We start from the raw sequence: 23906 nt of genomic DNA, 5'->3' as shown, positions 1-23906 counted from the left end.
TTCCATCAGTAAACCTCTCTGTTGTGAATCCAACATAGATCTCGTTAAACATATTAGAGAAAATTCAAAAAATGAAAAGACAAAGAAAATTCTAGAAAATCTTTATAAGTAAATAATGATTTTTATATAATAAACTTTCGTTATTAGAAATTTATTTATAATTTAAACCTTTTATTATTAAAATATTTTAGTGTTCTCTTTTTATAAAATCCACCATTTCTGTTAAGATATTTTCTAGGTTGTTATATAGTTAAATAAATTAAGTACTAAATTTTAAACTTTAGTTAATATCTAAGCATGTTGTTTTTCATTAGCATATTAAAAACTATCCAAGTGATTTAATTTAAACAGGGAATTGATCACCTATATAATTCATTGTGGCTCACCATAATTACATTTGATTAAATATTATTATATAGGGAATTTATGTTTTTTCGTTGTAATAAAATTTAAATTGTTTCTAAATACTACTTACATTTTACTTTGATAAAAAATATCATGTTGTTCCATCTTGAGTTTTGGTGTTACAAGTGAAATTCTCTTTCGATGTTTCGTTAAGATTGGAAAGTCATTTGTTTTTGTGTTATTATAATAAGTTAACTAGTAATTTTGTCTTTCATGGAAACATGAAAAATTCAAGTCTAGGGTAGTTTGATAATTGTTATTAACATTTTTTTAAGCTTATTTTTAGGTAGTATAGGTATTTTTATTATTGTTTTTTTTAAATAATTAAGGATTTATCAAATAATTTTGGAAAGAAAAGTATTTGATTTTTATTCATGGAATCATTTGATGCATGGAAAGAATAAAAAATATTTTTAATAAAAAATATTATGCTTAATATATTAAATATTTCATTAATAAATATCAATAATGTATCTTAAAAGATTTTAAAATATCAAACATAAATATAATATAAATATATGATTTAAATTGAAGTATTAATTCTTAAATACTAGGTTAAATGGGGGATAACGGAGTAAAGAGAGTACGTATTAAATGTTCTGGCTCAAGAACCCATATTTTTTTGCCTATAACATACTACATTCAACCAAGACATCGTGAATTTGAAAAGGAGAAGATACACGCATACCTTTTTCTCGTCACATTCAATACAACTGATCATATATACTGTCTGTCAATTTATTTAGGAATCTCATATAAGCATTTCTCCAAGAACGCCAAAGTAGCATTGGCCCTACTAAGCTCCAAAATCCAGTGAAGTATCCGATCCCCATGCTCATGTATAATGCCTCAGCGAAACAGCTATCTTCATCATCATTCATTGCTTCAGCTCTTGAAAGATTTACTATTGTTTTATCTCCATCTCCAGGACAACTTTTATTGAGTTGTTGACCACAAAGATCAATGTTTCCTTCAAAACTAGACCCATCAAAGGTTTCAAAGTGTCTTCCCAATGGAATTCTTCCTGAAAGAGAGTTGTGTGACAAGTCTAGTTTCCCCAGACCGTCAATTTCAGAAAGAGAAGAAGGAATTTTCCCACTGAAATGATTTCTTGATAAATCGATGAACTCTAGTGATCTTAAACTACCAATCTCACAAGGAATTTCTCCTCTCAGATTATTTCTGGATAAATTCAGAGAATTTAGCCCAACCAAATATCCAATCTCCTTCGGTATTTCACCACTTAAATTATTACTTGAAATATCAATGCTCTTAAGCTGTAACTCTGGATTTTTGAACCCCTGTTCCACGCCTTTCCACATCAAGCTTATGCTAAGGGTGTAATTTTTCTCACTATAAACGCCATACATTTCAAAATCAGTGATATTCATCGAATATATACGATTTAGAGTATCACTTGTGTTGATGTTCTTTTCAGTCATTGCAGTCAAATTCTTTAAGCAAGATGGAATTCCTTTTGATAACATATTTCTCGAAAGATCTAAGAATTGAATGCGCTTCAAATAACAGAGTTGAATTGGAAAATGTCCAGAGAAGTGATTCCCTCGCATGTTCAATATTATCAATTGTTGCATATTTTCCCCTATCCATGATGGTATTGGGCCAGAAAACATATTTTCGGCCACATCCAACATAATTAAATTGCTGCAATTCTTCAAAGTGGAAGCTAATTCACCTCTCAGGTTATTGTTTCGTAAAACCAAGACTTCCAATTTAACAAGGCTGCCCATGGACACAGGAATCTTCCCTGACAATTTATTGTTGCTTAAATCAAGAAACAATAACTGATGTACAGATTTCCAACAGTCTGGGAGTTGTCCCTTCAATTGATTGTTTGATAAATCCAAGGTGGCCATTCCATCTGTGCGTTGGTCACATATGAATGAAAACAAATCTGAAAATTTATTATCAGAAAGCCTTAGGTCTGAAGCTTGTAGTAAAAATTGCGGAATTTTTCCTTCAAAATTATTTGAATTCAGAAATATGGACGGTCTATTGAAAAGCTTCAATGATATATTATTAGGAATTGCTCCACTGAGATTATTCTGAGACATATACAAACTTCCCACATTATGCAAGGTGTTCCAAAACCATTTTGGTACTGAACCATTAAGCCTATTCTCAGAAATATCCAGATAAAGTAAAGAGCGTTGAGTCTGCAGCCAACTAGGAAAGCTAGGACCCAACTTGCAAGATCTTAGTTCCAAGCTTATTATTTGAAAAGGAGGAACCCAGTTAGGGACTATTTTTAAAGATAAGGAGTTATCTGACAAATATAAGTACCTTAATTTGGAAAATTTTGAAAGATGGGATTCAGTGACATCACCCTCCAAGCAATTTCCATCCAAAAGCAAATTCTGAAACACGTGTCTGTTGCACCATGATGAATTCCGAAAGAAATGGGAAATTTCCCCACTCAACTTGTTGTTTGAGAGGAATAAACTCTGCAATGTGCACATGTTCCCAAAGAAAGATGGAATCTCGCCTTGCAGTTTGTTACTAGAGAGGTCAAGAACTTCAAGAGAGTTCATTACTTTCCCAAATCCATCTGGAATGGGACCTTCCAACATGTTGTCATTAAGTTCAAGTTTACGAAGATTGGTAGTGGAGTTGAAGAGCCAGTAAAATATGGATGATGATTTCAATAGATTTGAGGAGAGACCAAGTGAGGCAAGAGAAGACGAAGAATTCGTAATTGAAATAGCTGACATGAGAAAACTATCATCCCTAAGACTACAGTTTCGCAAATAAAGATTTTGAAGTTTTGAACTGAAGTTGAAAATACCCTGAAAGACCGATGATGTCATCTTATTATAGGAAAGATCAAGGATCACAAGAGAAGGAAAGTTAGACAATAATTGAAATGTTGAGGATGTGAGCATATTAGAAGAAAGGTCAAGGATGGTAAGAGAATTGGAAAAGTTGGAACGTGAATAAAACAGAGATTGAATATGGGTATCTGAAAGAGAACAGTTAACTAGTCTCAACTCTCCTAGCTTTGGATAATGAATCATATGCAACCAGTCAGGGTTATGTAAACCATCGATGGCAAGATGTGTTAGAGAAGAGAGATTAGACAGCCAGTGTGCATCCTTAGGTTTGACATCAAAATCACCACCAAGTCCAAGAGTTTGCAAGTAAGGAAGACTCCCAACCTGGAAAGGGAGTGCTCCAGAAAATGAATTACGAGTGAGACCAAGGTATCTCAACTGTGACATATTTCCAAGTTGACAAGGGATTTTCCCATCAAGTTTATTATGACTGAGATCAAGATACCTTAAATTTGTAAGGCTTCCAAGTTGATAAGGGATATCTCCACGGAGAAGATAATTGTGACTTAAATCCAGAGACAATAAATGTCTAAGGCTTCCAAGTTGGGTAGGAATATTACCACCAAAATCAGAATAGGAGAGATTGAGATATCTTAAGTTGGTAAGTGAGCCCATGAGTTCTGGGATGTGACTCTTTATAAATTCATTTTTGCTCAGATCCAAACGTTGAATATTTTGCAAGGGAAACAGTGAAGTGATATTGACTGCACCACTCAAATATTGTGTATCCGAACCACCACGGAGACGAAGGACGGTTACATGAGCTGTTTGAGGGTCGCATTGAATGCCTTTCCACTTGCAACAATCTCGACTGTTGTCGTCGTCTCTCCATGTAGACAGCATGTCATGAGCATCTACGAGGTCATGTTTGAAGTTAAGGAGTGCTTGTCTCTCCCTGTCAATGCACTTTATTTCTGCGGTATTGTTGAATCCGAGAATGGATTCTGCAGCAGGCAGCAAGAGGAGGAGAAGTACACAACAGAGTTTAGGAAAACAAGTAGTCATTATTTTTTTGGTGATACTAAATACCTAAGAGTGAAACAAGGACCTTGAATTTGATCCGTCTACTCTTAATTGTGAAGTGTGTAAACCAAAACGATTGAATATATAAGCGTTTTGGTAGAGTATAGTTCTTCCAGTAGTTTTTGTTGGGCTCCATGCCAGTAAATAGAAAAGGAGTTTTCACACCAATAATTGGACTAGTTGCTTGGAATCTTTGAATACTTTCGACCCCCAAATAACCCACAATCATAGGATTTATATTCACGCTAGATATATTATACCTATTTGAACTGGTTATTAAACAAACAATGACTCTGAGATTCACTTTTTGGATTTTTCATGAAAAAACATAAGAAATATTTGTCACTAAACAAACTCGTACAAAAACTTAAGAAATTACTGTAATCCAGAATCTTAAGATTTAATGTTAAAAAAAGATTATTTTTTTAATATTTTATATAAGAATCTTGATAACTAAGGTAAAATGTCTCTTATTATTTCCCGCATGCACAGTTATTTTGATTGATAAAATGATACAAAGAAAGGAGGCTTTGAAACAGTTTCAGTACAATAGGAGATGATAGCTGACTTGACTGGAAACATATGCATGAAAAGTGTTGAGAAAGTTATTGGAGGAAGTTAAAGCTGAGCGCATATACATGAATACGGTTGGTATGAAAACAAGAGATGAAGAAAAGGACTTACTAATTGCAATGGTGAATGTTTGCAAGAGATTTGACTACGTATCTTTACCAAGAATATGAAACATGTGTAGATGAGCGCGTTCATTGTTGCATTCAATGTCTTTCCCTTTGCAGCAATAATGACTATCTAGATATCATGACATAATGTAGAGATCATGTCATACACATGTGACTCCTTATAAAGTGGAGAACACGTCTATTGGAACAGGTTTACAAATTTTTTTTAGTCTTATAACAAGATGTTAATAAATTTCTTTTATTATCTATTTTATTGTATTACTAAGTGTTTAAAAGTTAATATTTTATTCATTTAATATTTTTAATTGTTTATTTATATTTATTTTGTTGTTATGTCTATAGAAATTATTTTAATTTTTTATTTATTTATTTTATATTTTTTAATTTTTTTTGTTTATATTTATTTTGTTATTATATGTACATAAAATTTATTTTATCTTTTTATTTATTTATTTTATTTTTAAACCTGTTTTTTTATTCTATTTTTTTATTTTATTCTTTTATAACTTATAATTAATTTGTCATTTAATAAATTATTCAAAAATAACTTATATTTAGAGAATAAATTTTTTATATTCTTTTTTTCATTTTCAATTTTATCTTTTCATGATTTATAATTATTTGATCAGTAATAAAATAAAATTTAGAAACACATATTTAATTTTTATTTTTTATAATAATATTATTTTAACAAATAATATATATATAATAAAAATTGTTTATAATATCATATAAAAACATTTCTCTTTAGAACATTATTTTATTTATTTAATTTGTTTTTAAACTGATTTACACAAAAATAAAAATATATTTTAACTCTATCATTTAATATCTAATAAATTATTATTTTAGTTTTTAAATATAGTTTTTGTTTTCTTAAATTTAAAATTTTCATATCAATCTCCAAATTCTAAATTATGTGTAAAATTCAAATTACATTATTAGTCAATTTAATCCATGATATATATTTCTAAGAATTATTTTAAAAGTTTGTTGACTTTTAAAATAAATAAATAATTACTTATTTTAATGTGTTAGATACATTTTATTTTTTATTAAAAAAATTCTATTATAATTTTAATATATTTATTATTAAAGAATAATTTCTTTTTAAAATATTTAGGTGAGTGGTTGGCATCTATTAATTCCGGCCGTTCACTATAAATAAAAGAAAGAGCATAATGTAATGTGTGAGGAGTTTAATGGAGAGCCCTGAAACACTTTCTCTAAAAAATGAAACCGTAGCACACTGTATTATATTATAAATGTCTGAGTGGAATTAAACCTACAATAAATAGCTCACGGTATTAGAAATGTCTAAGTAGAATTAAACCTACAATATCTTGTGTTATGTTGTGTTCTAAGAGATGTGTACACCCTTAACAAGTTTAATATCTTTACATATAGACTAGAATTCAAATGTTGATTTAAAGATTAGAGAGTTGCACCATCTTCTGTTAACCAATTCCTAATTATTCATGTATTCACACAAAATAATATTATTTATTGCAAAAAAGGAAAAAACAACAAAAAGGACACAAGCATAATAACGAGTTAACTAATTCATAAAAGAAATATGCATATATAGCAAACGAAACAAATTTCAAAATATAGGTACACAATTCAAGTAATTATTGTGAAAAGAAACATATAGTTGAAAATAAAACTAATTTATTATTCTCAATCATGAAAAATACATTTTAATATCCTCTATATGTAATATTCTAATTCTCCTAAAAAGAGAAATAGGGAAACTAGGAAAACAAAATAAAATAAAAGATTATATATATTTATTTTCTCTAATTAAGAAGATTCTAAAGATATTTACACTAATTACAATACTCCCCATCAAGTGGGTGAATGAATATCAATAATTCTCAATTTGCCTACAAGATCTTAAAATCTACCCAGAAGATAGCCTTTTGTAAAAATATTTGTTATTTGATGTTTTATAGGAACATGAGTTTGTAATCACAAATCCTCTGTCAAGATTATCTTTGATGAAATGTCTGTTAATTTCATGTTTTTGGTTCTGTCATGTTGTACTGGATTATGGGCTATACTCATAGCAGACTTATTGTCACAGTATAGTTCCATCGGGTTCTCCACTTTGACTAAGATCATCCAAAATGATTTTCTTCTAAAGTCCTTCACACATTCCTTGAGCAAGGGCTTGAAGTTTAGCTTCTGTACTAGAACGAGATACTCTATCTTGCTTTTTGCTTCTCCATGTTACCAGACTATCTCCAAGAAATACACAATACCAGAACTAGATTTTCTGTCAATAATAAAACCTGCATAGTCCGCATCAGTATATATCTTCATAGTCAATGTGTCTTCCCTTTTGAATAACAACCTCTTTTCTGGACTTGACTTCAAGTATTAGAGAATTTTGTCAACTGCTTGCATGTCTCTCTCTCTTGGATCATGCATAAATTGACTCACTACACTCACATCATAAGCAATGTATGGTCTTGTGTGTGATAGATAAATCAATTTTCCTACCAATCTCTAATATTGGGAGCACTTTCTTCACTTCCAATTCTGTGATTCTGTTCTATAGGAATTATTGAGGTTCTACATCCTAACTATCTTGTTTCTTTGAGGAGATCAAGTACATATTTCCTTTGGGAGATGAAAATTTCGTTCTTGGAATAGGCAACCTCTATTCCAAGAAAATATTTGAGTTTTCCTATGTCTTTCATTTCAAACTGAGCTGGCAATTTATCTTTTAATGCTAATTTTTTTGTTTCATCATCTCCTACAATAATCATATCATCCACATAGACAAGTAATAGAGTGAGTTTACATGTAGAGGAGTGCTTTATGAATAGAGTATGATCTCCTTGGCTTTGTTTGTATCCCAAGGAAACCATTGCTTTTGTAAATCTTCCAAACCATGCTCTAGGGGATTGCTTAAGACCATACAATGCTTTCTTCAGGAGGCATACCTTGTTTCTTTCATTTTTCACTTCAAAACCTGGGAGAATCTCCATGTACACTTCCTCATCTAGATTTTCATGAAGAAAGACATTCTTCACATCTAGCTGGTGTAATTCCCATCCAAAATGGGCAGCCAAAGAGAGAATAACTCGAACTGTATTCATCTTTGTCACTGGGGCAAATGTCTCCTCATAGTCAATCCCATACGTTTGGGTATATCCTTTTGCCACCAATCTAGCTTTATATCTTTCTATAGTCCCATTTGCCTTATATTTCACTGTGAATATCCATCTACACCCTACTACCTTCTTGTCTCTTGGCTTATCAACAATCTCCCAAATTGAATTTTTTTCTAATGCATTTCATCTCTTCTTTCATGGCTTGATTCCAATGTTCAATTTTCATGGTCTCCTGGATTGAGGTAGGAATTTCTATGGCATCAATAAAACTTCTATGCTTATCAAAGAGATTGTTAGTGCAAACATACTTAGAAATAAGATATTTAGCATATGATTTTCTTCCCATCCTCAGTAATACTTACCTCCTCCTCATTGATATCTTCAAGGATCTTGACCTCCAGATCAGACAATTTTTCTTGCTTGAGAGTTGAAGTGGGTTGTTTTCTTCTTTCATATTTGTTGCCAAAAAATATGTCTTCTTCCTCACTGTGGACTATGGTAGCTTCATTGCTCAGGTCTTGGGCATCCTGCAAAGCCAAACGTGGTAATGACAAGAAGGAGAGTTCATCCACTTCAAGTGCTTTCTCCCCCTAAAGTGGTAGACTAACATAAAAGGATTGTGTTTCATGAAAGGTGACATCCATGATGATAAAAACACGAGGACTTTGAGAATGATAACATTTGTACCATTTTTTATTAGAATGATACCCAATAAAGACACATTTAAGAGCTCTAACATCTAATTTACCACGGTTAGGATGATGAGAGTGAACAAAAACAACACATCCAAAGACTCGACTAGGTAGACTCAATATTATGGAAAAAGAAGGAACAAAAGACAATAGAAACTCTATAGAACTAATGTCATTTAAGATACTACTGGGTAACCAGTTGATGGGCAATTAACATAGCTTCTCCCTAGTAATTTTTTGGAATAGACATTTGAAAAAGCAGAGCTCTAGTTATTTCAAGAAGATGATGATTATTTCTTTCAGCAACCCCATTTTGTTGAACAGTGTTAACACAGGTTAGTTCATGAACAATACCTTTATGAGATAAAAAATTAAGAAATTCATGATTTACATATTCAGTACCATTAAGAAAAATCGCAATTACATACGACCAAAATCTATATATAATGTCCAAAATCTGTATATAAAAGAATGTTACATACGAATTACATACAAACAAAAATTCGTATATAAAAATGACATAGCTAAGTTATATACAGATATATCTGTATATAATTTACATACAGATTTTTACATATTTAATTACATACAAAAGGTTTTGTATGTAAAATTTATATGTAATTATATACGAAAAATATAATATATACGGAAAAATCCATATGTAATTTGTGATTTTACAAAAAAAAAAATCGGTGATTTCACATATGCACTCAATAATTAAAAGTTCTATAAGTTGATAAAAGTCAAATACAATTACCAAATTTTCAAATAGTAAGAATTGATTATCTTTTATAAATAGAATTCAAGGAAATAAATACAACTCTTTTTCTTTAACAAACTCTTAAACAATTACATTAATAAATCTATTATAACGTGTTACCTATTTGTACTAACAAGACCTCCCGGCATAGACCAAGCGCCCAGCCATCTAGTAAATGGGACGTTCGCCCAAGAGTGGAACGTCCGCCCAATGCGGAACGTCCGCCCAAGAGCTGGACGTCCGCCCGAAACGGGACGTTCGCCCAAGAGTGGAACGTCCGCCCAGTGCGGAACGTCCGCCCAAGAGCTGGACGTCCGCCCGAAGCGGGACGTTCGCCCAAGAGTGGAACGTCCGCCCAGCGTGGAACGTCCGCCCAAGGAGTTGACGTCCGCCCAAGGAGTTGACGTCCGCCCAAGGAGTTGACGTCCGCCCAAGGAGTTGACGTCCGCCCAAGGAGTTGACGTCCGCCCAAGGAGTTGACATCCGCCCAAGAGATGGGACGTTCGTCCAAGATGGGACGTTCGCCCATTGACTGAACGTCCGCCCAAGAGCTGGACGTTCGGCCAATGATGGGACGTCCGCCCATAGATTGGACGTCCGCCCAAGGAGTTGACGTCCGCCCAAGGACTTGACGCCCACCCCGGGTAACTTCCCTGACCGACCACCAATCCCAACCGATCCGCACTTAGTTGCGCTAATGACACAATAAAGTCCTTAATGAAGATTAAGGTATTATTGGGCCGTTCCGAGGCCCCCAAAAGGTAAAAGCCCATTACAAACTCACTATAAATAAAGGTCTCAGGTATGAACTGAAAACTTAACTTGATAACGATGCATACACGCATCACAATCGCTCTGTCATATTACTGACTTGAGCGTCGGAGTGCCTTTAGCAGGTACCCGGCCCCTCCCCAACTGGGAGGTTGGAGCAGCGCCGAGGAGAGGGAGGACGCCCGCCCAGCTTGGAGCTGAAAGTAAGGATCATCCGCCAGGAATGGAGGACGCCCGTCCAGCTTGGAACAGAAAGCGTCCGCCCAGTTTGGAGTGAGGAGCAGCACAGGAAGCGTTCGTCCGGTCATTACTGTTCGCGTTCGTCCGTCATCGAACGTCCGCCCGTCCGCTGGAGAGAAAGCGTCCGCCCGTCCGCTGGAGAGAAAGCATCCGCCCGCCCGACTCGACCACTCGGAGACGCTCGTCCGATTCTGAAGTTTGTTTCCGTAGGGTCCGCCCGGATCCAGCCGAAACACTATTCAACAACCACAATTTTAATATATACTCATAATAAACGAACTTATCAATCTAAATCTAAGTTGGCACTATGTCAAAACCATTTACAATGATAAATACCATACCACTAGTAGATTTATTAGTTCAGCTAAGACTACAAAAGTATGACTTGCTTCTAGAGACTCCATGTACTATGAATATCTTGTCATGCTCATGTTCTAAGTTTGTTTGCTTGTCATGAAAGAAGGAGGGCTCAAAAGACTGCCAGTAGAGATAAGAAGTAGCAGGGCTCAAAAGAAGTCAAATTTTCAAGTGAAAAACAAGATACTAAGAAAACAAAATGGGGAAGTTCTGACCAAGGCTAAGAATAAAATGGAAATCTCAGTTGAATTACCAGTGAACTCTAGTGCTGCACAATTTGTTGAACCAAAAAACAAAAGTTAATTTCAAAAGTTTATACTTAAAAGTATCTCAATTATGGCAATGCAAATATCATGGTAGGTATATATGTTTAGCACAAATAAAATGGTGGCACCATCCTTAGGCATTAAAGTCATACTAAATGAAGTCCTAAAAATCAAATTAACCACGTTAAGTTAAGAAAAAAGGATTGGAAAAAGAACCGAAATACCGAATGCATGTCAGTCACAAACAACAACTTTTTGTTATTTAACAAAAGAAATATTAATTTGCAATGACACTCATTCTCTTACTCAATAGGTGACTTCCTACATATAAATGAACCAACTGATGCGCATGTGACCATGAATCACGAGATATTGAGGATATAATCATTTGACAATAGACAGAATTTAGAAAAACCAATAGATGATATAGATGAAGATATAAACTTCTCCAAAGCCTCAGTGAGTCGATTCAATGGTATAAGTTCTGAAAAGTTCTTTTAATGAATCTACTCTCACCATGTAAATATCATCACCACCAATAGGAGGCAACGAAGACGTCGAGGCGGATACATCAAAGTGTCAACCGGGAAACAAAATATTATACATGTTTTTTTAGTAAAGGTAATAAAGTAAAATTTGAACATTTACTACTTATATATAAGAAAATGATTTGTAATATTATAGTATGATAATTATGTAGGTCTACATAGACAACCAACTATACGGACTTTCTTCACCATAATCAAAATTGAAACAACTTTGACTAAGTCCAAAGCTTTTGTCATAACTAAAATATTTTCTAATATTGCATCTTCACATTATTTATATTTTTAGAGCTAACAAATGTAATAACATTTTATCTTTAATTAATCAATTATTTAATCACATTAATTTCTAATTTAGTATTCAAACATTAAAATTAATTTCTTTGGCAAATATTATAATATGTATAACTTACTGGGTTCAAAATCAAACCAGTAACATAAATCAAATTAATAAATTAATTACTTACTTTTATATAGGCATGGTGAAGGGGATGGTCAGGATGATGTTGTTGGTGGTTATCAACACCCAATTTTGTCCGCATAAATAAAATTTATCACAAAAAATAAATAAACAAAAAGTAATAAAGAAAAATAATACGGTTCATTTTACTATTTGTACCTCCAAATTAAATTTTTAACCTTAAGTCCAATGACCCAAAATAATCCTACACTTTTTTACTTCCTCACAATTTATTTTTCTTATCACACCCATTCTCCACATCACCTTCCATCACATACATTTTTCATTTACTATTACATTTTTTATATATTTATTTTTATTTAAGTTTCTTCTAACTTTTCGAAATTTTCCACTTATCTTTCTTTATTATATTTTATTTCACCTAATTTCTCCACCCACTTTTTATATTATTTCTTTTACTTATTTTTCGCATTAACTTTTACTATTTACTATATTTTATGTCATCTACTTTCTCCACCCACTTTTTATATTATTTCTTTCACTTATTTTCCACATTAACTTTTACTATTCACTATATTTTATTTCACCTACTTTCTCTACCCATTTTTTATATTATTTCTTTCACTTAATTTCCACATTAATTTACTATATTTTATTTCACTTAATTTCTCCACCAACTTTTTATATTATTTCTCATACTTATTTTTCACCTTAACTTTTTCTATTTTTCCACTCATTTTTAAGAAAATTATCTTTCTCCATCCTTAACTCTATAAATACCCACATTCTCTTGACTCCAAAAACACACACAATTACATAATATCCATCTCTTCTCTCTCAAAAATCTCTTCATTCCATCGCAAAACTCTACTTCATCTTACCCTTTACTATTTCCTAATCCCTCTATACATATTAAATCCCATACCACATTTCTACTACAAGGTCATGTTCTTCATCTTCTAGTTACCTCTTCTCACAACTTATTACAAGTAAGATTTTTGCATCATCATTTAAAAGGTACACATATTCTTCTCATTATATTTTTATATGCATTTTGATCATTTTTTTTAGTTTATAAATTTATCTGGTTTTCTACCACAATTTTATCACTAAAAAAATAACATTATAATAGGGATTTATTTCGATTATGAATACCCCTATAAAGTTTCGGCGGTTTTTGTTACCATTGAGGAGCATTGGTAAATTTGAAGATAAATGATTTTGATGATGCTGCAAGAAGATAAATTGTTCTAATTGTTTTAAAAGCACTTTGTAGATTATAAATGTATTAGGAAAGGCTTTAAACATGTAATACTTAGAAGAACTTGTATTTCCAGAACTGTTACGCATTTAATCGATTATTAGAAGCTATAATCGATTATCTTGAGCTTTTCTGAAAACCTTGTTGGTCTGGAATAATCGATTATTACTCAAAATAATCAATTATCACTGGTTCTGATGAGAACTGCCAAAGTCTCTGGAATAATTGATTATTCCTCAGGATAATCGATTATCACTTTTGAAAAACCTTGTAACGGACTCAAATAATCGATTATCACTAACAATAATCGATTATCTGTGGCAGTTATCATTTATCTCTGCGAATTCAGAATAGTTGGCTATATAAGGTTCTTCCAAAACTCTAAGAAGATAACTCTGAGCTTTTTGAGAATACAGTATGTCTGAGGAAGTTCTAAAAAGCTAGTTCAAGTGCTTTGCCTGGTCTCGTGAATAGGAGAAGCTCACGTTTCGTGTGTCGATAGTCGGAGTGGTTCTCTTTGAGTTGGCAAGGTGGTCATCTTCCGGTTCATTCGTCGAAGGAAGGGTTTATCTCTCTATTTTTTTTATTCACTCGTATTGTAATTTGTGAAACTGATTTTAGTGAAATCGTTAATCACTTTTTATAGTGATTAACAACTGCACATAGATTCTTTTGAATCGAACCAGGATAAAAATCCAGTGTATCAATTTTTCTACTCTCTACTCTCTTTACTGTTTTATGCACATCAACTGTTTGATAATTTTTTTCTAAGAAAATTGTTTTTCTAAAATGGACCATCAAAACTTGATTTGTGACCTAACACGCTTTCCGAGTATTTTATTCCGCTGTGCGACTCTATAACGGTACCGAGTGTTCTGACAGTTTTGAAAAATTAAAAAAAAAATTTATTAAAGAAATTTTTGTTTCATTTCCCTCCTGATTTTCGCACCGCGCTTGTTTTCTATTTGACCTCAAATATTGCAGGTCTTCGAGAGCTTCGCGTTTGTTGAGAGAAAGATCGCGACGACGATGTAGGAATGATGATGCAGGATCTCTGTTTCACAATGGCGTGCGGTGGTGAAAATGAAGCTTGCGATGAAGGTTTGATTCGAACTTAGATTTGGGGCTTTCTGTTTCTAATTTGGGATTATTCGCGATTAAGGCTCACGACTTGCTCGAAAGGTGGAGAATGACCATGATTTTTTCGTGGTTGCCGCAAAGATGAGGCGCGATGATGTTGAAGGAGATCGTTGCTGAAGGCACTGATGAAAACTGGGTTTTGTGGTGTTTCGCAGGTGATTGCAATTTCGATTCGGACCAACCATTACCTGAAGGGAAAGGCATCATGGAATGTTGCAAGGGACACACAACCGGCGCGGTGGCTCCATCGTTCTGGTTCAGCATGGCTCCACTTCGGAGCTTTTGTGATGGCAACCCCTTTAGGGACTTCCCATGCTAAGAAGTATCAACTTGAAACTAAGAAAGGGAAGTTGAATAACAAAAGTTCTTTTCTTTCTAAGTCTTAGAATGTGTACTTTACTAAATACTTCTACATTGTTTTGTAAGAAAATAATAAAGACTTGGAAACCTGTGCTGCTGCTGCCATCATCATTTAGCCAAGTTAAAAACACATTTTACATGTGCAAAACGTGGGAAACAAGCAAACGTGTGGTTCATTAATTCAACACCTTTTCCATGAGGAACATATGGAGCACATGGACTGGAAACAGCTGCTGCACTTGTATGCTGATATAGCTTTCATAGCAAACTTCCAAAGCTCATCTTTGCCTATAAAAAGAGAGCTCATCAATTGTAAACTCAACTTGAATTGTATAAAGAAATGTTGTTGAATTGGTTCCAGCCACTTCTTCTTCAAGTTCATTGACTTGTGCCTTCTTAACACACTTATCTCTAGCTTCCTTCCCTCTTGGAAGGCTGTCTCAGTTAGAAACACTGCAAACATACCTCCAAATCCGCACCAAACCTTCCATCGAACACCTGGTGTGCACCTCAATTTGCCATTCATCCAACCAGTCCGTTGCATCATTCTGTCCAAGGAGCTGCTCCAGTCTTGAATGTGGAGGCTGCTTCCATCATTTGGCATCAAGAGCCAGCCGTTCCATTCACGCTCCAAGAGCTAAGCCACTCTCATCTCCATTTTTTTATGTTTGACCGTGTTGTGCAGTGTAGTGATCACTATTTTCCATAATTTTTTTTTCTGTTGTGCTTCAATTCGCGTTTGTAACCTCTGTTCTTGTGTTTCTAATTTTCCTTAAGTGTTTTTTCATCATTTTAATCGGTGCATTTCCATTGTGCGAGTTCAATTCAACCTTTATTTTTCATTTTCCAGTAATGTCATGGTCATGTCCTGTTGTACAATTTTTCAACTCTGTTATCAAGTATTTGATTCTGTTCTAGCTTTCATTTTCGTTTTAACTGTGTCCTGAGCAGTTGCTAGCTCTATGTTGATCATATAAAGCAATGGCAACATGTCCAGCTTTGATCATTTGAGCCAATTAGCATTGCAAATATTGATTCTAGTAGAAAAATCTGCATAAAACGTCATTTCTGGATTAATTTGATATCAGCTGATGCAGTCCAGATTTCTTTAATTTCAAGCTTTGTACAAGTTTGTTTACTATTTTTACATGTGTTTGAAGTGATAGCAACTCCTAATAATCACAGAATTGAAAAATGAGTAGTTGAGTTGCTTGAAATCTGGTTTCAAATCACTGTTACTGTTTTATCCAAGCTTCTGCACCGTGCTTGACTTCTTTGTTGTGTCTTAGGCCATTTAACATCTCCTAGCTAACAGTTTCCAGCTAGAATCTAGTTGCTAGGACCTTCTTACATGTTTGTTGACCCATCCAACATTGATTTTGTTATATTTTTAATTCCTGGTGCTGTTTGGCCATTTTTACTGCATATTTCCCAACTTACAAGGTGATTTTGAGAATTAGTGTGCTTCTGTACTATTGGATCATTTGTGCAAGTATAATTGGCCATTTCAAACTTATGTGCACTGTTCAGTTGGTCAATTCCCAGCTTTGGTGCAACTTCACATTTGAAATACTCACTTTTTGTTAAATTTTGAGAAGTGAACCAGTGAATTTCTGATGTGATTACTGTCTTTGCTGCCTAAGTGATTGCACATCATCTAAACTTATTGGAAGTCTCAGTTGAGCTGTAAACACAGTACCATTCATTTTGGCCACTGCTGTTTCCATTTTCCAACCACATTTTCTGGTCCAGTTTTGATTAAAAGTGCTGCATAATTGGATACAGTTGCTGTGAATGAATGAATTTGATTGTTTCAGTGCAATTTAAACATTTGTGCATGTGAATTTTACCATTTGAAACTTGTAGTTACTGTTCATTTGGTCAATTTTTACACCAGCACTGTAAAATCAGTTTCCAACCATTGATTTGCTAAATTTTTTTAACTGGACCAATGAATTTCAGTTGTGGTCCTTTTTCCTTGTTGTTTGACAGTTGAACACCTTCCATTTGATGATATAAACTTGCTTGCACCATCCATTAACCTTTCCAAACACTGCCATACAATTTTCACTTTGAAAGCACCATTTTCACATCATTTTTCTGGTGCAGTATGCAAATAAGTGCTGTTTGATTTTGTCCACCCTTTAAATTTTCATTTCTGGATTGGCAAAAGCTGGTTTCAAGTTTCCAAATGCAATGATATGATTAAAAAAGTGTATTACATCCATAAAAAGCAAGAGAAAACCAAGCAATCCAGTTTTGATCCCAAAACTCGAAAATCACAAAATCTGAGATTCATTGGGGACTTTCATCAAACAGTTTCCAAAATTATCAAACAGTTTCACTGCACTTGATTTTGATCTTTGTTTTTACTTTTTCTTGCTTGTGTAATCTATTCTAATGCCTCTCCTAGGTTCCTTTTGTGTCCCTTCTGTGATTCCAAGCTTAAATTCACTTGAATTCAACTTGTTTGGCTTCTATTTTGTGCCAAAAAACTGGTCTGTGAAAATTAAAATTGGTGCAGCGCTGTTTTGTTTGTTGACTGGTTTGGTGTTTGCTTTGGTGTTGTGACGTTTTGGTGCAGTGTTTCTACCTCAGATTCCTTGCTCCAAGGGGGTAGCATCTTAGGAAGTGGATGAGGTGTTAAAAGGGCTTCAAGCTTGAACTCCAAGAGCACTATAACATTGTTGTTCCAGCACCCTTTTCCAGCAGCAAATCACATCAAGTTTGGATTTCAACCAATCTGAAATAGCAACCATATTTGTTGCTTCATTTCCAAACATTGTTTTTTTTTTAATTGTACTTTGCTTTATATCACGAAACCTTTGTAACTTTTTTCCATTTTGTGTTCATTTGCCACTTAAAGTGACTTGGGAAAAGGCTTTTCAAGCAATTCCAAGTGCACCATCAAACATTGTAATAGCTTAGTTCCACTTTTTAGTGTGAAAGTGTGTCAAGTGGCTCCAAGTGTCAATTGCACTTTCACTTAGGGTCGTGTTTCACTCTTTCATTTCCTTATCATCTTTCTTTAATTTTTGCTTGTTGATATTTTGTTTTAAGTCTCCGTGATATCTAGGTGCGCGCTCATATAGATAAACCTTCTTTTGGTTTCTAGGCGCATCTCATTGTTGCATTCTAACTGTTTTGGAAAGACTTCTCCATTGAAACTTGGGTAAGAAATAGGAGAACCTCTGGCTAAGGAAGGACAAGGTTCTTAAGCTTGTCCATTGAGACTCACCTCTCCTTCTTGGGAGCTATGCAGTTTCTTTACCTTTAGAATCTATCTAGAAGTCATTTCACCAAAAATACAAAAATAATTTTTAAAAGTATTTTAAATCAACGCTTGTGAAGCCTTTCAAAACTCTTTTGAAAATCTTTTCTCTACTTCACAAGTATGAGTAACTCTAGTATTCAAGGCACCTTTCATCATGATGAGGACAATATGGAATTGAGAGAGGAACTTAATAGAACTAAAGCTAAGTTAAATGAACTCAGACAGATGGTTGCAAACCTCACTCGCAATCAGAGAGGGCAAAATAATGAGGAACACTCTCATAGGCAACACCATGATAATGGTGATCATTCCCAACATAGTGATCACAAAAGTTTTCATCCTTTTGATCACTATCAACACCCTCCTAGGAGACACAACCATCATAGGAACAATCATGTGGAACCCAAACTTGACCTTCCCCCCTTCTATGGAAGAGACAATGTGGAAGAATATTTTGAGTGGGAGATGAAGGTTGAACAGATTTTTGAATGTTACCACATAGATGATAGGAGGAGAGTAACCTTATCCACCTTGACTTTTCAAGGAGCAACCCTCTATTGGTGGACCTCCATCATTAGAGATCAAAAGATGCATGGCGACTATACCATCCAATACTGGAATGAGTTAAAGGCAGCCTTGCATCGGAGGCATATTTCAGCCTATTATGCCAGAGAGGTCATGGACAAGCTCCATAGACTTCAACAAAGAAACATGAGTGTTGAAGAATATAGACAAAAGTTGGAATTACTCATGTTAAGAGTTGGAATCAAAGAGGAAGAGAGATTCACCATAGCTAGGTTCCAAAGCGGTCTTAACTATGAGATCAGAGATAAGGTAGAACTTTTACCTTATTTAGATCTCAATGATTTTGTGTAGCTATGTGTGAGGGTGGAAGAACAAATTAGAAGAAAAGCTTCCACTAAAAGGAACTATCCTACCACCTCCGAGTATAGGACAAATCCTAAGGAGGAGGGTAGTCCAAAGAGGTATGACAAACCTCAAGAAAAAGAAAAAGAAAAAGAAAAAGTGAGAGGTAAAGAAAAAGAGAGAGAGCGAGAAAGAAATACCTTTCACAAAGAATCTTCAAAAGAAACAAGGGATAGAGAGACCAAATGCTTTAAGTGTGAAGAGAGAGGACATTATTCTTCTGAGTTTCCTCACAAACGGTCCACTTATCTCTTAGACCATCAAAGTCAAAATGAAGATTCTTCTAGTAACTCAGATACTTCTATATCTGAGGAAGAAGCCTTACCTTGTGAAGGTGAGTTATTATTGGTAAGACGACTTCTTGGAAGTCAAACCAATGAACTAGAACAATCATAAAGGGAAAACCTATTTCGAACAAGATGTAAAATCTTTGAAAACACTTGTTCGTTAATTGTGGATAGTGGTTCCTCTTGCAATTGTTGTAGTTCTAGAGTGGTGAACAAATTGGCCTTACCTACTATTTCTCATCCCAAGCCTTATAAGCTTCAGTGGATAACAGAGGATGAAGAAATAGTTGTGAACACACAGGTAACCATACCAATATCCATTGGCAACTATGAAGAAAATGTTTTATGTGATGTTGTTCCAATGGATGTTAGGCATGTCTTACTTGGTAGGCCATGGCAATTTGATCATAATTCCACTCATGATGGCTATACCAACAAAATAACTTTCCTCCATAAAGGAAATAAAATCACATTGATTCCTCTCACACCTGAACAAGTGAAAGAGGATGAGAAAAAAATCAAAGAAAAAATTGAAAAAGAAAGACAACATGAAAATAGGTTGGACAAGCAATCTTCTCAAGAAAATAAGAAGGAGACAAAGGTATGCATGTTGTTAACTTCTTTAAAAGGTAAATACCTTGACTCTTCTTCTCAAAAACATCACTTTGTTTCTTCATTTTCTCATGGGGAATGTTCAAAACAAAGTGCATACAAAAAATTATTAAAGGCCAAGACTTCTTCTAATAAAATTTTTGTCAAAAGGCCTTCATTTTATCTTCTTCTCTTCATACTAATTGTTGCTATTTTTTGTAGATATATTTTTGACCCAGGTGGAAAATAAAAACCAAAGTTGTGCTTCTTTCTTTCTTTCCGATTTGAGGACAAATCGTTTTTAAAAAGGGAGAGAAGGATGGCAACCCCTTTAGGGACTTCCCATGCTAAGAAGTATCAACTTGAAACTAAGAAAGGGAAATTGAATAACAAAAGTTTTTTCTTTCTAAGTCTTACTAAATACATCTACATTGTTTTGTAGGAAAATAATAAAGACTTGGAAACCTATGCTTCTGCTGCCATCATCATTTAGCCAAGTTAAAAACACATTTTACATGTGCAAAACGTGGGAAACAAGCAAACGTGTGGTTCATTAATTCAACACCTTTTCCATGAGGAACATATGGAGCACATGGACTGGAAACAGCTGCTGCACTTGGATTCTGCACGTTTTTTCATTTGTATGCTGATATAGCTTTCATAGCACACTTCCCAAGCTCATCTTTGCCTATAAAAAGAGAGCTCATCAATTGTAAACTCAACTTGAATTGTTTAAAGAAATGTTGTTGAATTGGTTCCAGCCACTTCTTCTTCAAGTTCATTGACTTGTGCCTTCTTAGCACACTTATCTCTAGCTTCCTTCCCTTTTGGAAGGCTGTCTGAGCTAGAAACACTGCAAACACACCTCCAAATCCGCACCAAACCTTCCATCGAACACCTGGTGTGCACCTCCATTTGCCATTCATCCAACCAGTCCGCTGCGTCATTCTGTCCAAGGAGCCGCTCCAGTCTTGAATGTGGAGGCTGCTTCCATCATTTTGGGAGTAAACATTGTTCTTATTATTGATCTCTGTAATTCTTTTTTGTTCTTGCTTTCTGAATTTTAGTATTGTTTGAAAGATTATACATATGTCAGTTTTCAGAATATTAATTTTATTTGATTGTGTACGGGAAGGTTTGTGCTTTGAGTTTATAGACATTCTTTTTGATTTGAAATTGCTATTGATAATTGTGTGGTGTGCACTCTGTTTGGTTGACTAGTGACTCTGTTTTCATTTTATATGCAATGTGAAAGTAAATAAGTATGTTTAGTGCTGTCAGATTAATGTTGTGTATGTTAAGGATTAAACTTTGGGCCTGAAATAAATTAGCTCGCGCCTTGATCTTCCTTCTTCGTCTGAGGACTCCCTCCCCTTTGTCGTATGTATTTCTAGTTTTATGCTATTTTTTACTTTTGAAGATGGTTGTTGTGAGATAGAGTTCTATTTCCTGCTCAATTTTGTGTTGTTTATGGCTGTAGTTATAATCAAGTATTGATTATGTATTTTTTGTTGTCATAATTAATGTACTGGAATGGTACTGTTGCAACGAGTTTTATGTTCTGGTTCAATAAATTGAGTTCATAATTAGCACGCATGTGCTACTGGGATGCACTGAGTTTGAACTTTTAATTTGCGGTGTCTTTCATTATATGTTTGTATGAAAGTTTTGTACTGAGTTGGAATTGAGTTAGTAGAGCTGACTAGTTTGTTAATGTTGCTTAGTTGACAATATTTCAATCCTTGCCTTAATGCCAATATATTGATATTTCGCATATGAAGTATGTTGACAGTGAGCTTGCGGTTCACTTGAAGAGGCTAGGCAGGAAGGATCCCACCAATAAGGTAAATTTGGATAATCTTGTGAGCTAGTTTCAGTAACAAAAAGGAGTACTGAAAAATATAGTATTGTTCTACATAATTTAAGTAAACCATATTAGTTAAAATTGGAACAATTTTTGTTTATGTCCAGGACAAACATATAGTAAATTCCTAATTCAAGTTATCACTCAACAAAAGATTAAAAGAGGTGATGAATATCTTTCAAAGTGTAATGCACCAAACTATAGCCCCCAACATGCTTCGTCAGTATTTGTTCCTTTATATTACTCACACTTCTTCCTTATAGACAATGCCAACGTTGTCATTGCTTCCTTCTGAGATTTTATTTTTCTTGAAAGCTTAAAACATTGGTTGAAGAGTACGGACAAATTATTAGTGGTAAAAAGAACTCACTAGTTTTGTGGGTGGTCAAATAATGGATGTGAAGCAGCTGCAGAGTAAGAACTTAGCTTGTGATGGTTTCATCGTGATTATTTTAACTTCTACAAATATATGTACATTCGTTATCACCTTAAAGGTTAATTACTTGAAATCCTTAATTTCTATAATTCATCCAAAGTAAAAACATCATGAAACAGAAATGTTGTAAATATTGTGTGCATTTGATAGGGACTGGAGCTGGTGAATGCAGCTTCGTGCCATTATTTTCTGAAATTTGTGTGGACCTCAATAGGAAGATCCACACAATCATGAGATTGGTTGAGCTTTACAAGCCTTACTTGTTCTTCAATGGGATGTAAGTTAATTATTAGAGGCCAAAAAAAAGCTTGTTTTGACATAGTGATATTGATTAACTAACGAGAATGCATGTTTTGTACACAGATTTGATGATTTGAAGAGAGAAAAGTTGTTGTCAATGGGAAGAGAAGGTGGAGTAGAGACTGAATTGTTTTACTTTGACCCCAAAATGATTTATTGGGAAGACTATTTCATGAATATCCATTTTCCTGGAATCATAAAGTATGCTTTCAAGTGATGAATACGTGCTTGCAGTGCTCGTTTTAGCGTTTATCATATGAAGCTTCAATTTGTTGCATTCAAATTAGTGCTGCCGAGTTTATAAGTTTTTGTAAGTGTATGCTTGTTTCTATGTTTCCCTTTTTCTGTAGTAAATTAATGATAATAACCAGGTACTGATTAAGCCACTAAAATTTCAATATAGAAAAAATTATAGCAATTTCTAGCAAACTCTTTAATTTCTTATAAGAATTTCCATATATAAACTTGTAATGCAAACTCTTATCGTGATTATTTCATCGTGATTCTTTCCAATACAAAGAATGTATGATGTCATCTTTGCAGGTGTTGTTATCAAAGAATGTCTGATGGGAGGGATCATTGGAACAAAATATGAATAGAGTTTTACCTTGAATAGGCCTTGTTATATATAATCTCACATACTTCGTAGTTTGTATCAGAAGATACCTCGATCATTAATTTGATTCCTTGATCTTCTACTTTTGCTTATGCTATTCATAATTTAGTTTAGTTCATTATGTTATATTATTCGCAATGGCTTATAGTACATGTATTGATACCTTTCTTTCCTTCAAAAACAACAATGACGGCTAACAAGTCAACTCAGGTTGCAAAAATTATTTGTTCCCCTTTTCATTTTTTATTTATTAAAAAAATAAAGATTATAATATGTTTTGCGTTCACAAATTATTATTATTAAAAACATGTGTTTACTTTTTATATTATTATAAACTATTTAGTCTGCTTTTATGAAAATCAATATAAAATATTATTTCCAAGAAATCGTATATCAATAATATTTTTGGGAATAGAGATGATGTTGTGAACAAAGATGATAAAGATGAACAAGAATGGTTAACATAGGATAGTTCGGGCGGTTTTGTGGAAATCACTAGTAAAAAAAGAAGTTTCTAACACGCCTTATACGCTTCGGTTTTGTAAAAACCGAAGCGTATAAAAAGACGGTGACAGTTGTGTAATAAAAGCCAAGGTATACGCCTCGGTTCTTCACTAACTGGTGTCTAAAGCAGTAACTGCCTCGGTCTTTAAGTGAACCGAAGCATATAACTCTGTGATGTTCCCAATACTGCC

The 23906-nt window shown here is 33.9% G+C and overlaps 1 protein-coding gene and 1 long non-coding RNA gene across 8 annotated transcripts; one reads left to right on the top strand and one right to left on the bottom strand.

The window, feature by feature from the left end:
- Window positions 1–1010: 1010 nt before the first annotated feature.
- LOC148199474 (receptor-like protein EIX2) lies at window positions 1011–4311 on the bottom strand. The gene has a single exon (XM_088113974.1). The coding sequence runs from the start codon at window positions 4260–4262 to the stop codon at window positions 1110–1112; it is 3153 nt and encodes a 1050-aa protein (XP_087970100.1). The 5' UTR covers window positions 4263–4311; the 3' UTR covers window positions 1011–1109.
- Window positions 4312–14238: 9927 nt separating this feature from the next.
- On the top strand, window positions 14239–23424 carry LOC148199473 (uncharacterized). Of its 7 annotated transcripts, none has more exons than XR_015786079.1 (5): window positions 14243–14517; window positions 14712–20999; window positions 21777–21839; window positions 22446–22572; window positions 22659–23423. It is a non-coding gene; the product is annotated as an uncharacterized LOC148199473 (long non-coding RNA). The 7 variants fall into 7 exon arrangements; XR_015786081.1 differs by having other exon boundaries at window positions 14712–21027; window positions 21788–21839; XR_015786078.1 differs by having other exon boundaries at window positions 14712–21027.
- The last annotated feature ends 482 nt before the right edge of the window (window positions 23425–23906 follow it).

Source organism: Vigna umbellata, chromosome 4 (genome assembly GCF_029865625.1).
Source record: "Vigna umbellata cultivar VRB3 chromosome 4, Vumbellata_1.0, whole genome shotgun sequence".
NCBI lineage: Eukaryota > Viridiplantae > Streptophyta > Magnoliopsida > Fabales > Fabaceae > Vigna > Vigna umbellata.
This window is presented reverse-complemented; position numbering and strand designations above follow the sequence as displayed.